Source organism: Emydura macquarii, unplaced genomic scaffold (assembly GCF_026122565.2).
Source record: "Emydura macquarii macquarii isolate MOO-44397 ecotype Brisbane River unplaced genomic scaffold, CSIRO-AGI_Emac_v2 contig_587, whole genome shotgun sequence".
Taxonomy (NCBI): Eukaryota; Metazoa; Chordata; order Testudines; family Chelidae; genus Emydura; species Emydura macquarii.
The window spans coordinates 10,146,464-10,162,464 of NW_027130724.1; the positions used below are offsets into that span (position 1 = coordinate 10,146,464).

Here is a 16,001-nt window from a genome sequence, read left to right on the forward strand (position 1 = left end):
AATCTTTCCCAGGCCCACCAACAGCAATTCTGGGCCCCAGGACAGAGAACAGTCAATGTCCCCCCTAGAAAGGGATGGCTAAGGTCCGAGTGGGCTTCTGCCAGAAGTTTTTAATTATTTATTATGTGCCATGCATACTCAGCTTCCTGGGTCCCTTGGACTCCCCAGGAAAATTACTGATGAACCCAGGGAAGTTGAGTAGCGGATACCACCTCCTCAGCCACCCAGGAACCTGCATGGCACATAATAAATAAGCTCGGCTCAGGGGAGGGGTGGAGAGCGCAAGCGGCGGGAACCTCAGGGGAAAGTGTATGTGTAGAGGAGAGGATACGTATCTATCATTTCCTTCGCCAGGCCCTTTTAAATTGCCAGGCAATTGCTCCCCTGGCCTCCCCCTGTCCGTGGGCCTGATTTTTCCAAGCCTACCCATGATGCATAGTTTTTGTGTAAGTAGGATTGTGCATATTGTGTAAGTAGTGTACCATTTTTACAGGGTCTGTCTTCCAGTCAGACCCGGAGGAGGATTCCTGTTTTGGGCCTTAGGTCTGTAGGGAGAATTTATTAGTGTTTTGGACATATTTCTCAAGAGTCTTAAGAACCCTCCTGTGGCGCCTTAGCTAGAAGCAATGGTTAGGTCCATTGCACCAGATTTTATGTTAAATTTACACCCACTGTGGAAATTGATGGAGGCCTGTGTGGTTGCATGGGTGTAGATCAATGGAGAATGTGGCTCGTATATCACCAAGTTATGAGGGCTACCATGTGATTTTCACATACATTTTCTTTCCTGGGTTCTGAAGTTCACTCTTGCAATTTGCTCATGTATACTATTTAGTTAAGCAATCTTGCCCTGTGCATAAGTGTCTAACTTTTAATTGTGCAGTAAGCATTTTGTTGCAGAGGGGGAAAAAAAAGTCACAATCAATTTTATATGGAGTCATGCTGGTTTGGGATGGCAAGAATATAGTGTGATGTGAAGCATTCATTTAACTTAAAATGCAATGCAAACATATTGTAAGCTCAGAATAAAAGGAATATGCTTAAACATGCACATTTGTCCTTGGATTTTTTGTCAGTAACTTTACGTTAGCTGTAAATTATGTTTTCATAAACATTAATTTTGTCTAAAAGCAAAATTTCTGTGATGTAATCTCCTGTTGAAAAGGAGACCAGTCGGTTTTCCTGGGTCTCTCAGAAGGTAGAATTTGATGTGTGACATATGTAAACTGTGTATTTTTTAAATTTTATTTTAGTGCACTTAGCAAAGTGGAAGGCTTGTAATGTGACACTATAAGTGAATGCACTGTTACAGAGGGAGGAAGGAATGAATAGGAAGCAGCCAGCTCTGTCAGAGTACCAGAGCCAAGAGGAAGAATCTAAGTTAGTGGGGAGTTTACATAACAGAAGATGAGAGATGCTAAAATCAGAACTTTAAAGCCACTAAACATACAGAGTAGTTCTCTTGATTGTGACATTTCTGGTTGTGAAAGCATGTGCTATATTAATGAATGGCCAAAAAGGTTTCTGAAAATATTTATTCAACAATACAGTCGTTATCAGGTAAGATAAGCTTGTGATATTACAGTATGTTGTATTGCATTGTTAAATGGAATGCTAGCATTCAAAATTTGTGGTGACAAGTTTTGGACATGGTAGTCAATCCTGTAGCATTTTTAAAAAAACAGCCTTGCTTTAGGTTTCAAATTCTAAAGCAATATTGCCTTTCAACGATCTTATTTGTGTATTAGATGACTTTTCCCACTGAAATCATTGTCCCTTTGCTTAGGAATTTGTGAATGTCTTGTACATTCAGCATTTGTGGCTGTTTAGTCATAGAATTACAATGCTGTTCTTGTATTTTCAGGTTGATTTGCTTATTGACAGTGAAGCGGAAAAGGATTACCTTTATGATGTGCTACGAATGTACCATCAGTAAGCTCTAACTTCAGACTTTTAAAAGCTGTTGTAGATCCACTGCATTTTTTTATTTAAAGATTAAAGAGCTAAGATATAATTTAAACAATAGTCCTAAATGTAGTCTGTAGAAAACTAGCTGAAGTAATAATTCCTTGTTTTATTTAACAAAGTCATATACTTCTGCAATTTAACACATAAGAAATTATGATGGTTTTAAGTTTGATCATAAAGTTATTTTGTTCTTGATGACTTACCAGTTACATAAATAAATGGAAACTTGATAGATCTATAATAGGAAAAAATCATGGGCATATTTCATAGGAAAGAACAAAATTGTGTATCCAATATTTGCTTATTTTATTTATTTTTTTAGATTCACTAGTTCTTATAAATCTCTCTGGCATAGGAAATTACTTTAGACTGTTTTAGCAGAAAGGCTATTAATAAATTCAACCTGAAAATTTTTGTCCTGCACACTCCAATGTTGTGTTTTTTCTATAACATAATGACAAAAACATCAGTTACAAGATATCATGTCAATTACTCAGTCCAGTTAGATCTGTGTAAATCAATGCAATAACTCTGCATTTACGTCAGTGCAACTGAGATCAGAATCTAGGCCACTGTTTCTTAAAGAAGATGAGAATATTTTTTCCACTCTTCATAGCTGAATGGTTCTGATGGACATTGTTTCCATTCATATCTTAATTAATAGCATCTCAGTGGAGTGAAATGTAGAAGTTTCCAAATTTCCATGTGGTCTTTGTACTGAGCTACAGGTTTGTATGCCTTCAGCTGCGTATCCGATTCAGTTTCACTGAGGTCTGTCTAATTGCTTCTCCATTCATAAAGCATTGCCTGTTGCTCGTGGAAAACCAGTATGAAACAGTAGCTGTTAATTATTTAAAACTTTCTTACAGTTACAAAATTAACAGATCTCCACCATTAACTTTCCCCACAAGTTTAGAAATTGTACGGAGTTTTAAGTAAAATATCAAATGTTGCTATTGTGGTTTATTGGATAATCTTAGCTTTTTTTATTTATTATGAAGTTCTGTAGCAAAAACAGTAAGAAAAATACATATTGTGGCCAACAGCTAAGATTTGTTTCATTCTGAACACTCTTTTCAAATAAGTTTAAATATTTGGGGATATAATGTCATTATGATGTGTATTTGGTTGCTATTAATAATAATGGGTTACATGCACATCAAAAAAGTAACATGCCAGGGTACCTTATTGCTGCGATGATAGATACCTTACAGTGAATAGGCAGATATTATGGGCCAAGTTCTGTTGTCTGTTACGCTGGAGTAACTCCATTCAAGCCAATGAAGTTGTTCCAGATTCACACTGGCATGACATGACAACAATATGTGGCACTATGTCTGTCTCAAAATTGATAAAATTAGTAACTAGAACTCTTAGGTAGAACTGAATGAAAATGAGCAGTTTTTTGTTCACACTGGTTCCAGTTGTATGGTTCTAATAGCTGGTTAATGTGGTTACACAGCCAGTGAATTTCACTTTGCATTTTGAGTTCAAATGCACTGGAAATTCAAACAAACTTAGCTGCAACCACTCAGTTGCATGTGGCTTTTTGGGAATGCAACTATACTCCTATCTCCTGAATCCATGGAGAAGAAGAAGTTTGCTCAAAACATGGCCCATGTTCACTTAAAAGGTTTGCAAACCTGGGCAGAGTTTCAGGCCTGAAATGAAATCTAAAACCGGGTGAAGAAGTTTGCCTAGTTTTGAATGTCCTGACCAAAGATTTAAGGTCTACTGTTGGTGTTTCTGAGAATAAAATTAAATAAAGTAATAACAAGACATATGCAGACTAAAGAATTACATAGAAAATGTGGGCAAGAGTTTACTTGAAAAATATCTTTACATTAGTTTTATTTTAAATGATATAATAAAAATATATTCCTTGCTTATGATTGGTCTTGAACTAGATAAAGAATCTTTTAAACAAATGTCTCTCTCTCATACACATACAGTCAGAAAACCCAGTTTTAGTGTGAGTTACAAACAGAAAATATAATCTTGTTAGTATTTTGATCACCCAGTCTTGTGCTCTCAATGTATTTTTGTAGATCCATGAATCTCCCAGTACTAGTGGGGGACCTAAAGCTTGTGATTAATGAACCAAGTAGATTGCCTCTGTTTGATGCCATCCGTCCTCTTATCCCGTTAAAACATCAGGTGGAATATGATCAGCTGACACCTAAACGATCAAGGTACGTGTAGAATGATGTAGTTGATTCCACATGAACACAAAAAGAAATTCTTGATTGAAAAGTAATTTATTCAGACACATTTTGATGAATAAAATAGCATATACAGGATATAGATATCACAGACACTGAATCTGTCTTAGATGGAGTTCTTTAGGGATTAAGTTTATTGTTTGGACTGAAATGTGTCTGCTGAAAATATTAGCCGTATAGTCTCTTTTCAAGTCTAGGCGTGACAAGTGAAAATATTTTTAAGCGGTGGCTAAAAATGCTTAAAATGAATCTTCAGTTATCACAAGTTGTTATGCTGTTGATCACTATGATATATTTCATGTTTACAGAAAGCTGAAGGAAGTGAGACTGGATCGTTTGCATTCTGAAGGGCTTGGAATAAGTGTGCGAGGAGGACTGGAATTTGCTTGTGGCCTCTTTATCTCTCAACTAATTAAAGGTGGACAAGCAGACAGTGTTGGACTTCAGGTAAGAAAACGTATTCTTGATCATACTGCTGCAACAAGCTCTGTTGTTATGATCAGAGGAAAGAATCCAGTCAGAAATGTTCTTTAATCTCCTTATGTAAGTGTCACTAAGGAACTTGTGCTTCATGAAATATGGTAAATAAGCCAGTGCTATTAAACTTTTCCTTTTCCTCCCATCCCTTGAGATATTGTAAACTAAAAATTATTTTTCATGTTTGCTTGTATATGCCAGTTCTGAAGAATAGCATAAAAGGAGGATTATGTGAGGCACCAGCATTCACACTCTATACCCAGTAATATCGAAATATAAAATACATTCAACAGAAGATGTTCTTTAACTGGAAAACAGAAGAACCTTTCAAGTTGCCAAAAGCCTGATAAAAATAGGACACAACACTTAAAATAAAGGATAAACAATGAAAATCAGGGCTAACAATTAAAAATGTAAACTTTGCCTAATAGGGAAATAATTTCTTAATGTAATTAGATTTTAATTTTAAATTCCATTTGTGTTGTATTGTTTGTTATCTTGTTGTTCTTAATATGTATATTGTGGCAATGTCTAAAAGCAACAGCCAGGTTAGATCTCAAGTTCACTAGGCATTGTAAAAACACATCATAATAACAATAGCTTCTTCTGTGGATAAATTCCAGGGATAAATAATACAGTAAGACCAGTTCTTTGGGAGACATCAAATATGGATGTAGTGATTAAAAGAAAGAGGGGATAATACCAAATGAAGAGTAGAAAAATGTGCATAATTTCTTGTTCCTCCTCCTTGTTCACATGCACATCTTAACTGCGTGAAAGAGAGCAAATTGTGAATGAAAATGTCTATCAAGCCATATGCTGGACCTCTCTTTATCAGAAATAAGAATGCTTAAGCTATGTAATTTGAGGGGAGTTTTTGGAAAGAGCTAATGTTTGAGATAGAATGGAGCGTTGATGATTTATTTTGTCTGGCTAATTTTGATTGTGTGAGGGAAGATAGGTCACTAGATGTGATGTCTTTGTGGATTGTATTTAATATTTGCCCAAATGCATCAGATTAGGTACTTCTTAATTTGGTATTTAAACTGAATAAAATAAAAAAGTCCACCTCCTTACAATTCCCTCCCACTTCTGAGACCCACGTGCATCACAGGCTATGTAGTCACAACTGGCCTAATTCCTGAGATGACAGCCCAATTCAGGTAACTCACACAGATACTTTTTTTTTAAAAATTTAAATGTTCTCATGTACATTATATATATATATCCATCTACTGTTGGATTAGTCCCATCTACTGAGGATCCATTTTGGATAGAGAAAGTGATTCTGCTCCAAGATTGTAATTTTGTAGTTCTCCTTCACGGCAGGTGTCGAAGAAAAATTTGCTAAGAGGTACAAACCTGAGGCACGGGCATGGGTCACCACACATGTTGTGGACTGTGGTCAATCAACAACTCACTTCTCAGGAATTTACTAGGAGAGGAACACCAAAAACAGATATTAATGTATCATTCAGGAACTAGCCATATTTCATGTGCTGCTGTAGACATTCGGAAAGGGGAGCTTGGACCGCTGATGCATTCTCAACCTGTGGTCAGTTCACTTCAGGTTTTTTCATGTGTCATTTCATTCATTGCAAGGACAGGGAAAGTAAGACAGAGGACATTCACATATATATCTTTCAGAGGATATCCATTGTAAAAGTCCTGGAAGAAACTAATGTGATTGAACAGTAATGGACTTAATGGCAACTGTATAAGCTGTCAAACGAGCACATTCACATAGTGCTACTAATCGTTTGTCTCCTACTCACCTGTTGTCTCGAACCAATACCAATAATTTGATGCAGTCGAGGTAGGATTATTTTCAGCCAACATTGAGTTTGGAAATGCACTCGGATGCTGTGCTCTTGGAAGATCAAACCTTGTTAAGGCAATCCATTCATTGGTGAAAGTGTAAATGGGAAGGGCATTGATAGCTTCATCTAATATTTGACTGCCATAGCATTCCACACTGATAAGAGAAAATAAATGAGTCTTCACAGGAGCTCTAAGCCGGGTTGTACTAAGCATGCAGTAGTTCCGAACAACATTTGTGTTTCTCAGACAAAGTGTGAACAAAGAAAAAAGATCTCAGAATATTTTACTGTTTATATGTTAGATTTAAATTATATGTATTAATATGAACAGATGGTACTTTGCTGCTAATCTGTCTGTCTTGGGTTTGTTGATATGTGGTGTTAAGGATCAGCTTAAGGTGCCTCCATAATAAGCGACACTAGCCACTTTCTAAAACCAAGTGAATAAGGAAAGTTGACAGGCAGTTCATTGTTCTAAATTGCTGTCTCATGGTAAAGCCAACTGCTTCTGAAATTTCATCCATCTGCATTATTTAGCTAAATCTCTACACTTTTTTTTATCCCAAAAATGCAGTCTGAGAAAAGGTTTAATGATTTTTTTTATCATAAATCAGTTTTAGCCCCTGCTGTTTTTTTTATCCTAATTCATGTCTGATGATGATTATGCCTCAAAGTGGTTTCTGCATTTCTAAATGTTTGTATAGTCAAGGAATGTGACTGAAACATTTGAAGTTTTGACCTTTTTACTATGACTTCTTGATATTTCTGAATGAAGAGCACTTATCTCTTTCATGTATTAATGTGCTTCTCTGTTTTGTGCTGCTTTCTCAGATACTCATATCCATGAGGATTCTCTTGAAAAGAAAGGGTTTGAGATTAGTATGAATAATGAAAGTAGAAGAAATGTAAAAAACCGAAAGTTGAAACCATTGACATGACTATATATCTTATATTTTAATCATGATACCTTTTTTTTGCCTTTACATTTCAAGAAAGAAAATTTGCATTATCTAACTTCATGCTGTTTTAGCCTTTATTAGGAATTTTTTGTACAATGAATTGGTTGTGTTGATGAGTATATAGGATGCATTGTACAACCTAATTCTCCATTACCTTGCACCTTGAAAAACACTATCACTCCATTTTACACACACACACACACACCTCTCACTTTGCATGTTGTAAATGACCACAAGATGTGAGCTAACAGAGAAGGAAACTGATTTCAAACTGAAAACCTGGGCAGATATCCCATCATAACATCATCTCTTTAATGAGAGATGCTGCATGTTGTGTGTTTGTAACAAAGAGCTCAAGTGGGACAAAAGAAATTATGGTATCACTCTTAATTCTGAACTTCCTTGGTTTTGTAAATTTAAGTTAGGGCTTTGGTATTACTATTAGAATGGCAAGAGCCATTCTGAGACAACCTAGAAAGAACTATTGCTTTCGTACTCACCAGAGTGTGACTTAACCCCATAAAGAAGTAGGCTAATGTTTCAGTATCCTGAAACTATGCTATTGATCTCAGACATGTAAGGATTCAAAATAGATGGAAGGAAGTTGAATTAAAACAAAAGCAAATAGCAAACTAACATAATGACACAAGAAAGTAAAGGAATGCTGAAATGAGTGCATCCTTCCGACCCTCAGCACACATTCACCTTTTCAAAAAGCATTTAAATAGTTTCTCTCTATGGGGGTCTTGTGTCAGTGTGCAGATATAACTTCTACCAATGTTAATAAGAATATGCATGTTTTGACAGGAAACTATTCATAGATTTTAAGTTCAGAAAAGATTGATTGTCTGGCCTGACCTCTTGAATAACACAGGCTATGAGAATTTACCCGCCACTCCTGTACTGAGCCCAGTAACTTTTGGAGGAACTAGTGCATATCTTTTAAAAAAAAGACATCCAATCTTGATTTGAAGATTTCAACTGACGAAACTATTCCCTCTTTTTCCTGGCCATAACCGCTGGAGAAGGGCCACTATATGCCTGTGTGTGTCCTAACACAGCGTTATATTTCACAGGAGCAGATTATCTAACTAATAATGTAAATTAGAACTGCAAGGTACAATCTGTTAAAGAGAGTGGCTCAATTTCAGCGCTGGTGTAAGCAACGTTCCACTGATTGAATTTTTTTTTAATATGTTAACTAATAACTGGTTAAATGTGTACAATAATTGAGGTGCTAATATATGGATTCCTGAAGCATATCTTTCAGAGCTGTTACTTTAAACTCAGTAAAAAGGCCTGCATTATTGTGGGGTGTGTTGTCTGTTTTTTATTTGTTTTTTGAGGCCATGAATCAATTAAAATTAGGTCTAATTGACTTGGGGGTTTTGTAATGAAATAATGAAGAATTTAATTCCTAGGTCACTGATTTTGATTTGACTGTGGCCACTGCTGACTGAAAATTGTTACAGTCTGATGGTGGTTTTGTGGCTTATGTGAAAAAGAGTTGGTGATTCTGATTCCATTTTGAAGTCTCTATGTCATGAAAGCCATCATCAAAGTTGGGACTGCAGAGCTTTCAGAGATGCTAACGACAGAATATGCATGGAAAGTGAATTACCTTCTCCCTTACAATTGGTCCTTGTAAATCAGGATTGAAACTCAAGTAGGTCAGGATGTCCCTCTTCTTGAGTTAAGTACAACAGAGGGACCAAGGAGAAGTGATTTTTCATCACCTTTGCACTGCTCCAGATCTAGGAATAGGTAGGGGCCACTTTGGTTTCTAATGCAGATTAAAGGAGCCTGAGAGTGGCCCTAATTTGGGCCAATCCAGCAACCAGAATAGCCAGAACATAGTGAGTGCCCAGCTACTTCCCTACATCTCCTCCCTTAGGAACACAACCAACATTGTACATTGTGTGAGGAACCTGGAGATCTGTAAATGCAACTGGAGACAAGGAGGATCTCCCCTATCTACTTTTACCAGGGATGGCAGCTAAATAGAAAGAAAGTAAACTAAAGGTGCCCTCAGGGACTTGACGCACAAGTGGAACTGGAGCTGCAAAGTCAGAAGTCATAGGGGTTTGTTGAAAACAGCAGGGGACAGTCAGATGACATGTCCTGGAGAGCAAGAGTAGAAAAAGAATAAGTGGCTGGTCAGCATGTCCTGGAGAAAAGGAAATAACAGGAATGTGCAGTAGAAAATGCAAAGTGGAAAAGGCAAGAGGGTGGAATGTTCAGAAGAGAGGAGGAAAAGGAGACCAGGCAGCACAGAAGTGCGGGGGAAGTCAGAGGAGCAGAGCAAATAGGAAGAGGAGACAGTGTGATTAACCTGTTCCCAAAACAGACATTAGCTATACCAATACAAAACCTGTACATACACCATGTGTCCCAATAAAGACAGCTAAAAATGGATGCTTTCGTTTTCTTTCAATGTAAGCAGTTGTGAACAGGAGAGAAGGTGATCCGCATGACTGTGAACAGGAAAGGAGGTGGGCTGTCAAACAATTCCTTTGTTATTGGAGCTGGTCAACATTTTGCCTTTGAATCTTGTTTTGACCAAACAATGGCTGTGAGACAAGGTTGCCTGCCCCTTTTAGAACCAAGAGGCCTGGAGCTAATCAGCTCTACTGGCGCCATAATTAGCAGCCTCTGAGCTTAAAGAGCTGGCTACCCTGTTTCATCAAAGTGGAAACTTCCTCAGGAAATGTTGCATTTTGATTGGATTTTTCAGGTTTTCATTTTTAAAAAAAAACAAAAAAACTTTTTTTTTTTTTTTTTTTGGGTGCTGAAAACTGACAAATTTTGAGTTTTCAGCTGCCAAAAAACAAGGTGTAACAGGATGGCCTGCCCCTTCCGGGCCCAGGACACTTGGGCCTGGCCAGCCTCATTCAATTAGCCCTGCCCTGCCACACTTGGGCAAGGTGTGGGACTTCAAAGAAAGAAAACCCAGCAGTAGGATGATGACCGGAGAGGAGGGCAGGAGCCCTTTGTGGCGAGCTGGCTGAGGAAATCCAGAGAGTCTCTCCACTGGAAGATGTGAAGGAAAACAGGTGTGGTTTTTAGGTCCCTTATGACAAAGGGCTGAAGAAGGAGCCTGAGTGAGCCAAAGGCCAGTGGAAAAGCTGGGATTTGCCTGGGAATATTGAGGACACCCAGAGCTGAGGAGGGAACGAAGAGGACTGTTCACAGATTTTAATGAGAAGGCTGTTTGTGGATTCCTGGAGTCAAGAGAGAAGAAGGAATTTGCTCTTATGCAGGGGAGGAAGAGGTATTTACAAGTACAACTGTAAGGCCTGTGGACATTAATACCCCAGAAGGGGAAGGACTAAATATGGCTTATACAAAGGGCTCATTCACCAAAGCAGCCTGGAGTGCGTTGGCAATTGGGTAGAGTTGTGGAAAACCAAGGGGAAACTGAGGCAGAGCTACTGGAATGTCCCACGACATTGCAAGGGGGTGCTCTGGGACAGGGAATTGTGTAACACAAGGTTTTCAGTTTTAAAATGAAAAAAACATTGACATTTTCATTTTTGTTGATATTTTTCTTTCTTGGAACAAAAAGCACTCTTTGATCAGGACTATATAGTAGGATGTGTTTCACCCCAGGGAAAAATCTGAGAATCCCTGCTTCGGTTATTTTTCAGCATGATGTACCATCAGATTAGTCAAATAATGAAAGCAAATCTTCTTTGTTTCAGGTAATATGCATCTTAGAGGTGTTTAATCACATTTAAAAAAAACAGAGCTGAGCTCTGCATGTGATAGATACAGTACTTATTATACAGATAATATTCTGTGCCATACTGATGAAAGAGAGGGATTTAGGTTTTTGGAAGAATTATCAAAGCACAATTATTTGATAAATTTCTAATTATCCAAGTTAGGTATGAACTCATGTTGAATATAATCTCTGTAATGTAAGCTTGTACAATCACTATAGTATCAGTACGTATGCACTCTGTACTACACTGGACGTGAAAAGTGCTCTCTAACACCAAAATAAAAATTAATTTTCCTCTATCTTATTGTGTTTGATCCAGCAGTTTTGACTCTGGTGCTTGTGACTCACCATACCAGTGCTGTGGGAGGCAGGTGATTAATTTAGCGGTTTTATTTTTTTTAAGAGATTATGTGGTTCCATAGGAAAGTCACATCAGCCTACTTATGGATTCCCTCCTCTTTCTTTTATGCCTGTGGCACTGAAATTCCCCAGGTCTGGGAGAAATTACAGGGTATTCTCTAAGGGGTTGTCAAAATACAAAAGGTATACTGCTTTAACCACAATGGTGTGGTTAAAACAGTAGTTTTCTCTTTTATGGATGTAGCTATACTGCTATAGCTTATTCCCATATCAGAAGGGGAGTAAACTATAACAGAATAAGGCACCTTTATACCCATATAACTATGTTGGTTTTTTTTTTTAAATTGCACTTCTAACTGACATGATTTATTGTAGTACAAAAGCCTGTGTAGACCAGACCTAATTCAAAGTGACTCTGCAGTTTGCTACCACAGAGCTGAGATTTTTCAGTGTGGCATTGCATTCCGTCACACTAGGTTAATCCTTTCTCTGAATACACTGGGTTTCTGTGAATCTGAGCTACAGTTTTCTGCACTTTGCAAGGCTCAGAAGGCTGTGAGGATATTTTGTGTAGCAGTAGGCCTGAAAAGCTTTTTATATTGGATTGATTTATCTTGATTCTCACCAAGGCTCCACTTAAGCCAATGGAAAATAATGTATTCTAAATATAAATTGTTTGTTTATTTTTTACAGATTATACATGGGATAAACACAAAAATCCAAAGAGACCAAATGAGATTAAAATTCCATGTTTATGGTTAAATAATTACACATACAGCCCTGGATCACCCTGACCTGCAAAATATATATATAAATATAAGGCAGGACTGAGATGAGTGAAAACCTTGCAAAGATCCTATTACTGCATTTTCCTAGGATCATTCCACTGGGGGGCAGGGAACACTCATCTATCACACCTGCCTGAAACAACCAGTGATTCTCTGCAGATTCCTCAGACCCCTTCCCAAAGAATCTGCATGGACTCTGGAGGATCTGCACAAGTCCAGGGCCCTTTGCAGAGAAGCCCTGTGCCTTTACACCATCTCTGAACCCTCCTGCTCTGCTTCCTAACAGTGCAACTCCATTGCAGTCATGCTGCCCCAGCTAATCCAAGTCATTACTTCCCCAAGAGCCTCCTTTATTTTCTCAGAGTGAAGGAGACCACACAGGAGCTAATGCAGATTTATCTCTTAGGCTTGAAGGAGAATAATGAGCATCCCTTCCTGGCCCTTCCCTCACTAGCCTTGCATCTGTGGGGAGGAATGGTGCCACCGAACAGCTGCCATATATGCTAAGGGAAGCATCCACAACCCTAATTTGGGTCAGATTATTTAAGAACAGGTCAAGTAAACAATATGGTGGGAATCATGTAATGAGCAGTCTTACAAAAATGTAGACGACCAAACTGGAGGCCCCATCTGTTTTAAAATTTTTGGCTGTGGATGGGATTTCCAAAGCACTGAGCGCTGACCTAACTCTTCTCCTATTAAAGCCCGTAAGAAAACTTCCACTGACTTCAGGGAGCCAGTACTGATCCTTTTGAAAATTCACCTATCTTCCCATAGATGATGATTTTGTTTGCCCAGTAGGTGGAGCAAGCACATCAGTTAATAGTTGTGAGCAGACAGGATTTGTTCCGTAGTGTGTGTGCAAACATCTTTATTTCCCTCAGGAATCCTATACTTTGTGTGTGGAATTGTAGTTTTCATTTTTGTATTTCTGGTGCTTGGCTGTCTCATCTAATCAATGTTAAAAAGAGCAATAATGAGATGATTGAGGCAATTAAATTAAGACTGATAGACTGAGTGTATGTTATTCTTTGTATAGCATCATGGGTATGCCTGGCAGTTTAGAGGCAAAATAAAATGTTCTTTGTTCAAGAAGGCTCCCATAGGAAGACATGATACATATGATAACATATTCAAGTAATACAAGGAGTCCAATCAATGAAAATAGGTGAGCATGTCCTCACCCATGTGAGGAAGGGTCATACAGTTAAGTCTTTATAACCATATCCGGCCAGAATTTCAACATGAGTAAGCATGGCAGTAGTACCTTACTCTGTTACTAGTCCCAATGAAATCCAGAATAATTCTCAGCATGAGTAAAAGTGGTAGAATCTGGCCCATTGAATAGAAGGACATGTATTACATTTTTTGTTTTTAAAAAAACCTCCCTACATTAAAAAGAAAGCTAAGGGTGTAAAGTCAAGCTCTCAAAGTTAGGAAATGCCAGAGTTAAGGTTGCCTGTGGAACCTTAATTTGGCCCCATCTTCTGTGCCCTCTAATTACAGGATTGCATCCTATTTTTCCCCACAGGATCCCTCCCTCATTCACTGCACAATGAAGTTCCTCCCATCCCTTGCTCCTGTCTCTCTCCCTGCCCTGTAAACTCATTACCCCTCTGTACTGCAGACAGGCTACTGCCTTCTCCGCATTGCCTGGGCATCAGCTGAAGGAGCACTTACAGCTGCCCTCAGTTCCAGAGCCTGGCACCCCTGCAGCCCCAGGCAACTGGTGGGAAGAGCACTTGCAGGCAAAGTCCTGCTCGATCCCTACAGCCCTATGATGGAGCATATTTGGTATAGATGGAATCATTAGGGTGACAGACCTCAACTGAGCATGTGCAGCATATGGTTTTCAGAGCTTTATAACTTTATAAAGGTTTCCACAGGGAAAAGCCGCATCTCTGCCATCAGGGTACCCACTGATCCACTGCCAAATTTCGATACCTGCTCCAAACCATAGGAGCGCTAGAGCTTGTAAATGAAACAGTTGTATGAATTTTTAAACATTGAGAAAACAACATATTTTCCCATAATTTTGTTCTCTGAAACAGCTGAACTATTTTTACTGAAGTTTTCCAAAAAAAAAATTCAGCCTGAGGCAGACACCTGGCATGGAAAATTTCAGCCTGAACAGTTGGGTTGTCAAAGTTATATGCAACTGAAAACAGGGTCTTAAAATGGAAAACGTGAAGCCTACTTGATTATGGGTGGTGCTACAAACAATAATCCATATGTACATATGTCTTCTCTGCAAAACAGCACACAACGTTTTGATGGTAAGAGCACAGTCCTGTTCCATTGATGTCAATGGCAAAATTTTCATTGACTTCAATGGTGCATCTTATATAAATATTCATTATTAACAGTAATACACATTAGAGCAGTTTATGGGGAAAGCCATGGAAGACCAGACAAGAAATAGACCTGAGGAATTTAGTTGTGTTGCTTGTAAAGATCAGGCAAAATACATTGGAAGTAGGGAATAATGTTTGTAGTTTGTTGTAAAAGCATTTCTTGATGGTCAATTGCATGTCCTCCTGCACTGTGGAGTAGTTTACAGTTCCCTAATAGGAAAGTGTTAATGAGGACATGAGTAGAGGTGGTCCAGGAATCAAGCAGTGGAAAAATCTTTACATCTCATTACGTTTGATGTTAGCTGTATTGGACCAGAGTTTCAGTATGAATAAGCATGAAGAAACCCTGTGTTTGGATGCATAATCAAGAAAGGCAGAGAATTATGCAGGACACTTCCTGCAGGATTTGGAGATCTGTGAACCAAGAGAAGTAGGTGGTGATCCAGGGAAGTGAAAAAGTGAAGAATAGATGAAGGATGTAGTGAAATTTGAATTAGTACAGTTTATAATAGCCACAATACAGCCAAGACAACTCGATGACCACTTGAATTCAGGAAAGGGGTGGATACAATACAGTAGCAATTGAATGATCTTTTTCCCATAGCTATTCATTAGTGATAGAGCTGGCTGAATATTTTCAAGAGAATGTTTTTCTGTTGGAAAATGCTGTTTAATTGAAATCAAAACTTTCCACAGGGCATGTTGACTCAGATCAAATTTTGTTTTGAAAAAAAATTCAAAAAGTGTTCTAATAAGGTCAAAATGTTCTGTTTTGACCTTATTAGAACAAAATATTTTGACTTATTCAAAACAACTTTGTTTTGAAATTTATTTTATATTGTATTATGAAATTCTTATTATATATTACATTATCATATAAAAAGTTGAAATCAGAACAAAACATTTTTAATTTTTTCAGAACAAACTGTTTCAATTGATCCAAAACAAAGCTGCGGGGAGTGGAAGGGGGGTATTTTGTTTTATAGGAAACCTGTGAAAAATTCTGGCTTTATTCTGATTAGGAACAAAAATTAATTTCAAAATGTCAGAATTTCTCACAGAATGAAAATTCCGAGTTTTGAGTAACTCTACATAGTGATTTATGTGGGGTGCAAATTTTAATTATAAAATTATCAGCTAAGGACTTTGCATTGATCAAAGCCATCTTGGAGCTGCTGAATATGATACATGATGCTGAGTCTGGAATCACGGAGGACCTGAAGTCAAAGAATCAGTATGTCTCTTATTTCATCTTTTCCTTGGGCTGCCTAGCTGATGAGTTCATCAGTCAGAATTGTGGGGAATGAGGGATGTCTGCTCCAGTCATTA

The 16,001-nt window shown here is 38.0% G+C and overlaps 1 protein-coding gene across 4 annotated transcripts in view; it reads left to right on the forward strand.

Moving 5' to 3' along the window:
* The window catches only part of USH1C (USH1 protein network component harmonin), a 102,639-nt gene that overhangs the window by 14,905 nt on the left and 71,733 nt on the right, over positions 1–16,001 (forward strand). For all 4 annotated transcript variants that reach the window (XM_067540673.1, XM_067540672.1, XM_067540670.1 and 1 more), the window contains 3 exons: positions 1,865–1,932; positions 4,017–4,160; positions 4,499–4,637. In XM_067540673.1, the coding sequence (XP_067396774.1) occupies positions 1,922–1,932; positions 4,017–4,160; positions 4,499–4,637 (294 nt within the window). In that variant the 5' untranslated portion in view covers positions 1,865–1,921. The remainder of the gene's footprint in view (positions 1–1,864; positions 1,933–4,016; positions 4,161–4,498; positions 4,638–16,001) is intronic.